Below are 12276 nucleotides of genomic sequence, written 5' to 3'. Positions count from 1 at the left end.
AAGAAATGAAACAGGTAACTCCACAACAGAACCAAAGGAAATAAAAAGGATAACAGAATACCATGAAGAATTGTCCTCCAACAAATTTGAAAATCTAGAGGAAATAGATAAATTTGTAGAAACACACTACCTACCTAAACTACCACAAACTGAAGAAGACAGCTTGAACGAACATATATCAAAAGAAGAAATTAATCAGGTCATTAAAAAACAAACAAACAAACAAACAAACAAACAAACAAACAAACAAAAAACCCTCCTAGCAACAAAAAAGTCAGGGCTCAGACAGTTTCACTGGAGAATTCTACCAAACATTCAGAGAAGAACTGACACCAATTCTACTCAAACTATTCCAGAACATACAAAAGGATGGAAAACTCCCAAATTCCTGTTATGCAGCAAACAGAACCCTGATAACAAAACCAGGCAAACACTCCACTAAAAAAGAAAATTATAGACTAATCTCTCTTATGAATATAGATACAAAAATTCTCAACAAAATCCTAGCTAGTAGCATTCAACAACATATCAAAAAAATAATACATCATGACAAAGTGCATACCAGGTGTGCAAGGATGGCACATTAGAAAAAAAAATCAATATAATCACTACATAAATAAAACAAAGGAAAAGAACCATCAGAACGAAAAGAATCCTATCAATTGATGCAGAAAACACATTTGACAAAATCCAACACCCATCCCTGATAAAAATGCTCAGCAATATAGTAATAGAAGGGGAATTCGCCGACATAGTTAAGCGCATATATATACAGCCAATGGCAAACATTACTCTCAGCAGAGAAAAAACGAAAGTGATACCTTTGTAAATGGGAACTAGACAAGGATGCCCTTTATCACCACCACTTCTATTCAATATTTTCCTGGAAGTCTTAGCCAGAGCCTTAAGGCATGAAAGGAAAATGAAAGGCATCCAAATTGGCAAAGTAAACTCTAATTTCAGATGATTATGATCCTATACATAGAAAATCCTAAAGACTCAGCAAGAAAATTACTGGAATTCATTGAAAGATTCAGCAAGGTGGCAGGGTACAAGATCAACATACAAAAATCAGTTGGATTCCTTACATTAATAAAGAGAGCTCTGAAAAGAAATCAAGAAAACAACACCATTTACAATAACTACTCAAAAAATGAAATACTTAGGAAAAAAATCTAACCAGTGAATTTTCAAAACACTAATAAAAGAAACTAAAAGACACCTACATAAATGGAATAATATTATCACATTCATGGATAGAAAGATTTAACATTGTGAAAATGTCAGTAGTACCCAAAGTGATCTATAGATAGAATGCAATCCCAATCCAGATTCCAAAATCATTCTTTAAAGAGATGGAAAAACAAATCACCAACTTTATTTACATGAAAAGGAAAGAGACCTTGAATAAACAAAGTATTATTAAAGAAGAAAAACAAAGTAGAAGGCTTCTAATTTCCTGATCTCAATATCTACTAACCAGCCTGGTACTGGTACAATGAAAGACACAGCTCAAGAGAAGAGAATTGAGAACCAATTAGTTAATACATTCATCTGTGGTCAGCTGATCTTTGACCAAGGACCAAAACACATTAAATGGGGAAAACATAGTCTCTTTGACAAATAAATGATGCTGGCAAAACAATTTGCAGAAGAATGAAACAAGACCTCACCATATCTCACACCATATACAAAAACAAACTCAAAATGGACCAAAGACTTAAATGTAAAACCTAGAACTATAAAGATAATTGTTGAAAAAACAGGAACAAACTTAGTTACTCTGATACATGGCATAAATACACAGCTGAAAACACACAATCAAAGAAGATAAACTAGATGACTGGGATCTCATAAAAATTAGACAGTTATGTACATCAAAGGATTTCACCAAAAGTGTAGCTACTAGGATCTTAAAAGGTCATAAGAGTCCACATAAGGTGCAATTATTGGTCTCTCCATGTGTTGAGGAAAGAAGAGTGGTAAAAATTGAAGATGCTTGGAATCAATTAGTTCAATGGAATAACGGAACACATGAACATCAGTCTCCACCACCAAGGGAAACTAGATGGTTCCCAGCTACCACTACCAACGGCTCAGAAAGAGATCACATTAGAAGGTCCAGGATAGAGTGGGAGAAAATGTGGAACAAAACTCAAAATTATAAAAAAGACTGGGATTAATGGTCAGAAAGAGACTGGAGAAACTCAAGACCATGGCCTTCGGCCACCTTTCAGGTCTGGAACAGAACTCACAGTAGGTAGTTATATAGGGGTCAACAATACTAATAAGGTATGCTCACCACAGAATGGTCAACCATTCAAGATCAAAAGGGTAATGTTTACCTAAGGACAAAGTTCAGAACATTTGGGAAAGGAAGGTAGAATAGGAATAAGGGAGTAAATGGGATAATTGTTATATGGAGGGGATTACAATCATTGAAATGAAACCAAGTGTTTGATTTGTTAAATGTAAAACTGTTGATATGCTTTGTAAACCTTCACTCACTCAATTATAGCAAAAGTTGTTTTGTTTTTTTAATTCACAAAAAGAGTAAAAAGAGAATTCACAGATTTGAAAAAAAATTTGGGGAATGATTTATCAAAGCACTAATCTCTAAAATTGATAGAAAACTTTAACACTTCAACTAGAAAAAGACAAATAATCCAGTTTTTAAATGGGCCAAACAATAGACAGGTCTATAAGGCGACCCACCTTGGAAACCCTATAAAGGGTCTACCAACTGGAAGGCCTTAATAACAACAACAAAAACAATAGGGTGAACAATAACACCAAGGAGTATGAAATCCTACAAACAATCAACCATTCAAGATCCAAAGGGCAGCATTGCAGAGGGACAAAATGTAGATGGCAGGACAGGTTAGGATAGGAGGAATAGAAACAGGAAACACAGGGAGAAAGTGGGATGAGTGATGTTACAGTGTGAGGCTTGCTATCAACGGCATGAAACAAAATGTGTATGAATTGTTGAATGGAAAACTGATTTGCTTCATAGGGTTTCACCCAAATAAAAATTTTAAAAATGGTTTATTAAAGGAAAAAGAAAAGGCAACACATTCAACAAGAATAGCAACAAAAAAAGAATACAATAGAAACTTCTCCTTGGCTTTGTGCGGGCAAGTGTGTTTATTTCAGTTGGCTTAGTGTGTGCATGCATGTGTGTACATGCAAGTGTGTTTGTGTGAGTGTGAGCACATGTATTTGGGGAAACCAATACTGGCTTCTGAGATTTTCACTATTCTCCTGATTTGAAATGCTCTGTAAACCTCTTGTGGTTAAACTGAGGCTTAAATGTGCTTGAACTGATGACATCATATCCATTTGAAGTCCCTTGGGAGAAACCCAGGACCCATTTCACACAGAAAGTGTTTTATAAATGTATAAGATTATTACTTGGCCTGGGGCAAATTCTCATATCAACATATTCCAACTCTGGTTTTTCTAGGTGTGGTTTCTCAGCAGCCTGCATTTAATCCCAAACTCAACAGAAACTTATACCCGCCCTATTTTTTGTTTACATTATTATATACATTTTCACTCTGAAACCTGCATCTGAGAAAGTCTTATCTTAGTCTAACAATAGGAATCAGAAAAGCACAACTGATTAGGAAGGATGGAGATGAAGAGCATTCAAATTGCAAGGCATAGTCAGGGCATGAGCGGCACCGTGCAGCACTCACCATGGTCGTGGGCAAACACCAGCAGGCCCAGTCTCATCAGCATCTGAGCCAGTTCCTCATAGCGCCCGCAGTGCTCCCCAGCTCCGTGGGAAATAAATATCAGGGCCCTGGAAGGAGCGAGAAGGGGGACTGGTCAGGAAGGTGACAGGCCACTGAGGTTACACTGCCTTTTCTAGCACCAGGAACAAGCTAGCAATTGAATTGTGATCTACATGCTTTGTGAAACAAGAGGAGTTCAGTGATAAAATACCAGGCTTCTGGCTCATGAAGTTCCTGGGCGGTGAAAATGGTTAGTGTGCTCAACTGCTAACCAAAACACTGGAGGTTCAGTTTCACCCAGAAGGCATGGTGAATTCCAAAGTATCGGCTACTGAAAACCCTACAGAGTGCATATCTACTCTGACATACGTGGGGTTGCCATGAGTTGGTGGAGAGTTGACAACAATGGGTTTCAGAGTGACAGAAGGCAGAACCAATCCTGGCTCTGCCTATGAGTGCTCAGGCAAAGCACGAGGCCCATGAAGCTTGATTTCTTCACCTCTGAAATAGGAATAATAATCTACCTGCTGGGTGTCTTTAAGGATCAAATATGTAAATTTGTGCCAAAGAACCAGGCAGAGTGCTGGCCTATGGCATGGCTTCTCCAATCGACATGCCCCATATCCTTGGCCACAGGGATTGGTTCAGGGATAGGCATGGGATGCCAGTCAAGCCAACTATTACCACCAGAACTCAGCCCAGAGCTTTTGCTTTTAAGTAGCCAGGGGAAGGCATTTGCATTTTCCCACCAACTTGTACCTCCAGAGTGAGATGGCTCTAGGCATTTTGCCACCTTATGGAGGTTGAGTTGATCCTCAGGGGGAGCATCAGTCAAAGCCAAGTGATGGGAAGCACCAGTCTTAATGGTGGCGTTTCAACTCTGAATCCAGCTGGACCCAAAGGTAGCATTCCTCCTTCCCTTCTCCCCCCTGCCATGGGTTTTTTGTCACTTGTCATCAGAAAAGTGCTGACATACATTTTTTTCCATTTTTGTGTGGGATAATTTTACTTTGATACTAATTAGTCTAACAAACCCAAACCCCACTGTGTTTAGTTGATTTTGACTCATAGTGACCCTGTAAGAAGACAGAGAGAACTTAACTCCTCCCTAGGGTTTCTGAGGCTATAAATCTTCATGGGAGTAGACAGCCTCACCCTTCTCCCAAGAGCCACTGGTAGGCTTGAACCACAACCTTTTGGTTAGCAACCCAATGCTTAACCCATTGTGCCACCAGAACGTCTTCGTTCTTCTATAGTTTACTGGAATTTTTATTATGTATGTGCCTGTTTTCCTCTTCCCCTCTTTCTCCACCTAGGAAACTCAGTCCCTTCTTCAACACCTAGTCTTAGGGTTCTACTCCTTGGATGACTTTCCAGGCTTTAAAGTTGAAGTTCATCTCCCCTTTCCTCTGGACTTCTGTGTTGCTGTTGGTGTTGCATGCCACTGGGTTGGTTCTGACTCGTAGTGACTTGATGTACAACGGAAGGAAACACAACCAGGCCCTGTACGATCTTCACAATCATTACTTTTGAGCCCATTGTTATACTGGGCTCCTATTGTTGTTGTTGTTAAGGCCCATTGGGTTAATTCTGACTCACAGAGACACTGTATAGTCCTGGTGTGGTGCTGTGGGTTAATGCACCAGACTACAAAGCCATTTGAACTACAAGGTCAGTGGTTCAAGCTCACCAGTTGCTCCTTGGAAACCCTATACAGGGTTGCTGTAGGGTCGAAACTGAGTCGATGGCACTTAACAACAACATAGGGTTTCTGAGGAGCAGCTAGTGGGCTTGAACCGCCAACCTTGTAGTTGGCAGTTAGGTGCCTGTCCTACAGCACCATCAGGACTCCTTAGATTATGTGTTATAACACAAAATATGTGTTATAAACCCTAGCCTATATGCCTGTGGTTATAATCCCTTTGGGGAATGGATTGTTGGGTTATGTTAACAGGGCAGGATTGTTTTCAATAGGTGCCTTACAGTTGGTTCTGACTCATAGAGACTCTATGCACAACAGCATGAAACACTGCCCAGTCCTGCATGATCTTCACAACTGTTATCACTTTTGAGTCCATTGTTACACTGGGCTCTTATTGTTGTTGTTAAGTGCTGTTGAGTCAATTCTGACTCACAGCGACCCTGTGTAGGGTTTCTGAGGAGTGGCTGGTGGGTTTGAACTGCCTACCTTGCGGTTAGCAGTCCAGAGCTTATCCTACAATGCCACACCAGGAATTCCTTCATTGTTGTTGCTAAGTGCCATCAAGTCGTTTCTGACCCATAGCAACATAGTATAGGGTTCCAAGGAATGGCTGGTGAGCTTGAACCACCTGCCTTTCAGTTCAAACCGACCTTGCACTTTGTAAATACTTCTGTTACAAAAAGAGCTACCACTGCGTTCTATTTCCATCGCTGGTTTCTAACTTTGAGAGCAGGCAAAGATGCCTCCCTCATTTTTCCTTTAATGGCTAGCACAGTTTTTAGCTCATGATGGACACGGTGTAGATGCTGTTTGAATAGAGGAGAGGAAGGAAGTGGTACGGTTTTAAAACACAGGTATATTTCACTCCTGAAATAGATGGGGCTGTGCGCTGTACTAAAAGCCTCAAAGTCTGAAAGCAGAGCTTGGCAGAAGCTCAGCCATCGATCGATGTGACTGTGGTCACTGCGAGTTCCCACAGCAGCCACGATCCTCTGATGGCTCGTCTCAGCTTCTCCGCTAGCCATGGTGGAGAAGTACCTTCCTCCATTAGACAGTCACCCCAGTCAAAAACTCATTTCTTAGCCAAAGATTCATGGGGGGCAGGTGGGGAGCAGTCCTACAGTCTCCTCCAGAAAGAGTGAATGTTCAGAGCCAGGTGCCACCCAATCTCCGCCAATAACTATGAGAAAGAGGAGGATAACAACAGCCACCACTTTACTGAGTACTTACAATGCGCCACTTTCGGTTAACTTCATGCTCGTGATTTCTAACTCACGTAACAACCCGCTGTGGTGGGCTCTGCCTTCATAATGTAAGTGACAGTGAAATCAGAGAAGTTGAGTAAACAGCCCAAGTTACACAGCAAGTTAGTAAAGTCTCCAGCAGGCTAACACTATGCCAAGAATAGAAGTGGACCACCTCCTCACCCCCTCACTCTCTCCACACCAGCAGTTCTGAGTTTAAATCCCCCTCTCCCTGGGATCCCCCAAGTTGTCCTGTGTCTACTCTGTATCCTCCAGCTCTCAGGACAGGGACCTTCCAGTCTCTTCCCCATGCAAGGTGGCCCACTGGGATCTCTGGCTAGATAGTTTTCTTCCTCTTGTATGTCACAGCTTGTCTACATGATAACTCATTTCCTGATGTCCTCTTCTACTTGGAAGGGGTCTGTCCCCCATGTCCTGGCCCACCCCAGAGCATGTGTGACATGACATGCCCTGTACAAAGGCTGCGATCTTGCTACAGTGCCTCTCTGCACAGGTGTGTAAAGGCGGGGTCCAGGTCTGTTTTACCACTCTTACAGGAACTGCATTAGCTGAATTCTCAAAACCCCCATGGACAACTGTCCTCCTTGCCTCTTGCTAAAAGCACAAAAAAGTGCTTTTAGCACTTTTTCTCCATGGCTCTGTGTGCCCTCCACAGCACAAGGCTAGGAGTCGGTATAGCCACAGGATACCACCCACCTGGCGTCTCTGGGAGCCGAGTGGGTGCCTTTCCCGTTTCTCTAAGCTCTGGAGAAGCATGGCTAGAACTGTACCATAATCATCAACTTCTACCTTCCAATTCGGTTCCACTTCCGAAAGGAGGCCTCACATACTCTTACAGTTGTAGGGGAGCACAGCACTACTGTTGTCAGTGCAGCTCCACACAGCAGCTAGAGTGATACAGGCTGAGAAACTACAGCCGGTCTGCCCAGGTAGCCAGTGTACCACCTAGCGGTCCTACCCATGAGGACACAAGTGTCACTTAGGGGCCAACATGTGGACAAATACAATCTCTTACTCTATGGAGGGGTTCACATTCCAGTCCAGGGGTTCCTGGCCTTAGCCACACCAAAGCCTGGGCCCCACCTCCAGACTGTGATTTAATCGGCCCTGCATGCAGTCTGGGTCCCTGGAGCTGGAAAGGTTCCAGCATTTCTGCCAGCAGCTGAGGCTGGGATGTACCTGCTCCATCATGCTTCAGCTTGGGCAGCCTGAGTGACTGCTCTAACGCAGAATGGAGTCGACCAGAGTGGGGCGATGAAGCCATTCCAGCATGGGCCCATGCACCCATGTCGGCACTGTTTCACTCCTGGAAGAGGGGGATACATTGCACAACCACAGGTTACATCCATAGAGGATCTGGGGGCTCCTGACATCACCCCTTTGGAAAGGAAGCTAACCAACATAATTGTCATACATGCTGCAGGTAGCTGAACCTCAGCAGCACTCCTTTCTGCACAGGTGGGGTCACTTGGCAGCCCCTGGCAGGCACAAACCCAGGTCAGGCAGCCTTGGAGCCACACCCTATTGATACCTGGCGTCATTCTGCCATGCTAAGTGGATTTCTTCTTAGTTTTTAGATTCAGATCTTGCCTGCACCCCAATTCTGATAACTTGATCTCTCCTCTCCCCTCCCCACGCTTGTTCCCTGGACCTGCGTCTTTGGTATAACCTGTCCTGCAAAGTAAAAATCAAATCTTAGTGCCCTTTGCTTTAAACCCTTTTGAGTCTTCCCACTGCTATAGAACAGTCTCTGTAGTAAACTTTCTCTTCCCTGCTTTCCCTGACCACTGTACTTCATGGTCTTTTTTCTAGTGCTCAGGTATGCTAACCAGGGGTCTGTTGACAAAGATTTACCAAAATGGGAATGGTGGAATCCTGATTTGTAGTGTCTGCCAGTTCCCGTGTTGTAAAAGATCATCTCACGATGGCTGATTTTGAGCTACTAACATGAGGTTACTAATCTCAGAACTTGAAGAAAAGTGTAAACTGGCTCCTGGGTCTGGCCAAGTTGTTCATGAACATGCTGGGAAGAGTAGTCCCACCTCAGAGCTATGCACCTGGTGAGGCTGTGCTGGAAACTGGTCCCCACCCACCCAGTCTTTGCATGCTGACTTTGCCTGCCATTTGGGCCTCAGGCTCAGAGAGGTTTTTTCTTTCTGATTTTTTTGGAAGCAGATTACCAGACCTTTCTTCCAAGGCATTTCTAGGTGAATTCAAACCACCAACTTTGCAATAAGTAGCTGAATTCTTTATTGTCTGTACCCTTTCTTTTGCCTCCCCTAATTCTCTAGCCTTGTTCCAAGAGGGCGGGGATCCTCTCTACCCCTTATTTACTATGCCCATTGTTGTTAAATGCCATCAAGTCAGTTCTGACTCATAGCGACTCTACAAGGTTTCTGAGGAAAGGCTGGGGGTTTGAACTTCTGGCCTTGCGGTTAGTAGTCCAGTGCTTATCCTACAACACCACAGCTGAGAAAACACTAGCACACAGCCAGAGCTCAACAATGGCTGGGGGCCTGGTTCCTCTGCCCAGTGCAGTCCCCAGGCCTGAAGCCCCACTCCCAGACTCTAGCCCCATGCAGCACAAGTCTCCCAGAAAGAGCCCAATGGTGCATTTCTGGGTACATTGGCACTACCAGGACACCCCACTGCTTGTCAGACCCTCCCTCCTCCCCACACCATCAGCCTGTTGCCTGACTTAGCATTTAACACACCAACTCCTCCTTTTCTCTGTCCCCGGCCTACCTCTGGGTTTGGGCCTTATTGCTGTAGACATATTCTGCCACATTGTGAAACACATATGCTCATGTTTTGCCTCTGGGAGTGGGGTGGGGGCAGGGAGGCTCCCAGCTAAAGACTTTCTGATGGAGTTTCCACTTTAGCCACTGGACACTGGTGACCTGCCTGGCCACGTCTCCCTTGAAGTTTCGTAAAGCGTTACGACTGCACTTGTTTCTGTTCTGAAAACAGTGACTGAGAGCTGAAGAAACAAGCCACGGGTGGATGAACCTCACAGGCTGGATGGCCATGGGTAGAGGGCACACAAAAGCCAGAGACCCTAGGCTGACTCCCAGGAGACCCACAAGGCCTGGAGGGTCACCCAGCAGTGCTGGGCATGGACTCCTGGATGTTACTAGAAACGAAGCCTTAGCCCGCACAGAAGTGTGGATAACAAGCCCCACCGTCCTTCCATTACAATGGCCCAGAAAGAGCAGCTGAGAGTTTATTGAGTAAGAGCAGCTGAGAGTTTACTGAGTAGTAGGCCCTGGGGGCAAGGGTGACAGTACACATTGCCCTGCCCTCCTACAGGTTTCCGTTTAATGAAATATCATCATAAACAAAGGATGCTGATCGGCATGTCCACCGTGAGAGATGTTTGGGCCCTGGCACAGAAAAGCCTGGGTGGAGACGCCAGGTGTGCAAGCTAAGAACCAGAAGCATGGTGGGGGGGGGGGGGTTATGATGAGAGCTGATGGGTGCAAGATCTTTCCCAGGACAATAAAGCAGTGCTTAGTGGTTACAAATTGGGCTGCTAACCTCAAGGTCGGCAGTTCGAAAATACCAGCGGTTCCTTGGGAGAAAGATGAGGCGTTCTACTCCTTTAAAGATTTACAGCCTTGGAAACCCTGTGCAGGGTCACTAGGAGTCAGAACCAACTCCATGGTATTTAACAACAACAACAAATTCCAGGACCCCACCAGCCACCTGTCAGGTGGTTATACTGGTGGGGGGGGGAGGGAGGGGGGGTGTTGTGTGTTGCTGTGATCTGTAAGCTCTGCCAACAGCATTTCAAATACCAGTAGGGTCACCTATGGTGGACAGGCTTTAGCGAGCTTCCGGACTAAGACTGTTGGGTGTTAAGTGCTGTCAAGTTAGTTCTGACTCATAGTGACCCTCTACAGGGTTTTGAGAAGCAGCTGGTGGGTTTGAACTACTATCCTCACCGTTAGCAGTCCAGTGCCACAAGAAAGACTACTAAGAAGAAATGCCAGTGGAACGCAATGAAAATGCTATGGATAAAAGAACAAACAAAATGGTGGATTGGGTGGAAGTGCACTAAGGAGCTCCGTCCCCAACAACACAGAATACAGGAACAAGCAGGCTCAGGGGATGGTCCCAGAACTCTGAACCACATACAAAGGAATATTTAGAAGGTTGGAAGACTTACAGCTAGGGGAATTTGTAGCAGAAGCAAGAAATCCATTGCTTTCAAATTCAAGACACTCAGCTGCTCCAGGAGGCGCCATCTTGGGTGAGACCAAGCGGGGGAAGGTTCAGAGCAGCCACATATGCCGGATAGAACCACGAAGATAAAGGTGTGGACATTCTTTTCTTTTGGTATCTGTTCACTGGATTGGTCCCTTGCTGTCTGCACACCTCCATTCTGGTGACTACAGAGGTGCCTGAGCTAGTTGACACCCAAGCGCTACCCTCAGAGGGTTCTACAACGCATGCACACAGATATCCTTGAAATTTAAAGAGACAGTTTCCACTTAAAACCAAATGGTCACAGCTGGCCCTAAACTGTTTATAACTAGAAAAAAGGCCTGAACGGGGATTGTGGAGCGGTACAGGCAGACTAAAAAGGAAATAGGCTGAAAATTAAATTCTAAGTTACATCAAAATGATCAACAGTGGCATCTTGAAATTTCTCAAGAAGAAAAGTGAAAAGGGAAGCCCATTTTCTGATCACATCTACCTGAACTCCAACAGAAAGCATAAAAAATACCAAAATAGCATACCCATATAAGTATTAAGGCCACAGATAACCCCTGAATATACCCAAAAAAACAAAAGCAGATGACCATATCTGCACATGTCCAGAAACGAGATAAAGTGACTGAGGCAAATGAACTGGAAGTAGACCTACACTCCATACTGGAAGATGGGCAGGCTTTGGAAAAGCTGGAGAAGGAATTCAGAAAAATGATTATAAAATGTATCAAAACACTATATAATGGAGTTGAGAAAAACAAGGAAGAAGTCAGGAAAGTGCTATAGGAACAATCAAGAAAGATAAATACAGCATTGGAAACAATTCAAACCCTACAGAAAGAGATCCAAACTATTAACAGAATATCAGAAATGGGCAATACACTGAAAGGGCAAAGGAGTAGAACTGAAGAGCTAGAAGCCAGAACTAATGAGCTAAAAGATAAATCTCTCAACACTAAGATAGAAGAACAAACACAAAAAAGGATAAAAAATATCTGAAGAAGGCCTAAGATTCATGTTGGACAACATGAAGAGGAATAACATAAAAATTATTGGCATTCCAGAACTGGAAGAATCATACAAGTCCACAAAGGAGATAGTTGAAGAGCTTCTGGAAGAAAATTTTCCTAACAACCAGAAAAGTGAAAATATAAGCATTCAAGAAGCTCAAGGAACACCAGGATGGATAGACCCTAAAAGACAATCACCAAGACATATAATCATCAAGATCTCCAAAATCAAAGATAAGGACAGGATCTTGAAAGCAACCAGGGAAAAGAGAAATACAACATACAAAGGCAAGCAAATCAGATTAAGTTCAGATTTCTCAACAGAAACCATGCAGGCAAGAAGG

At 43.7% G+C, this 12276-nt stretch overlaps 1 protein-coding gene across 2 annotated transcripts in view; it reads right to left on the bottom strand.

Annotated features, from left to right (window-relative positions):
• MGLL (monoglyceride lipase) overlaps nt 1-12276 on the bottom strand; it is a 186249-nt gene that overhangs the window by 87595 nt on the left and 86378 nt on the right. For both annotated transcript variants that reach the window (XM_006870493.1, XM_006870494.1), the window contains exon 2: nt 3702-3808. In XM_006870493.1, coding sequence (XP_006870555.1) covers nt 3702-3808 — 107 coding nt within the window. The remainder of the gene's footprint in view (nt 1-3701; nt 3809-12276) is intronic.

The sequence above is a fragment of the Chrysochloris asiatica genome, unplaced genomic scaffold, assembly GCF_000296735.1.
Source record: "Chrysochloris asiatica unplaced genomic scaffold, ChrAsi1.0 scaffold00142, whole genome shotgun sequence".
Taxonomy (NCBI): domain Eukaryota; kingdom Metazoa; phylum Chordata; class Mammalia; order Afrosoricida; family Chrysochloridae; genus Chrysochloris; species Chrysochloris asiatica.
Note: the sequence above shows the minus strand (reverse complement) of the source record. Positions and strands in the feature narration are given on the sequence as shown.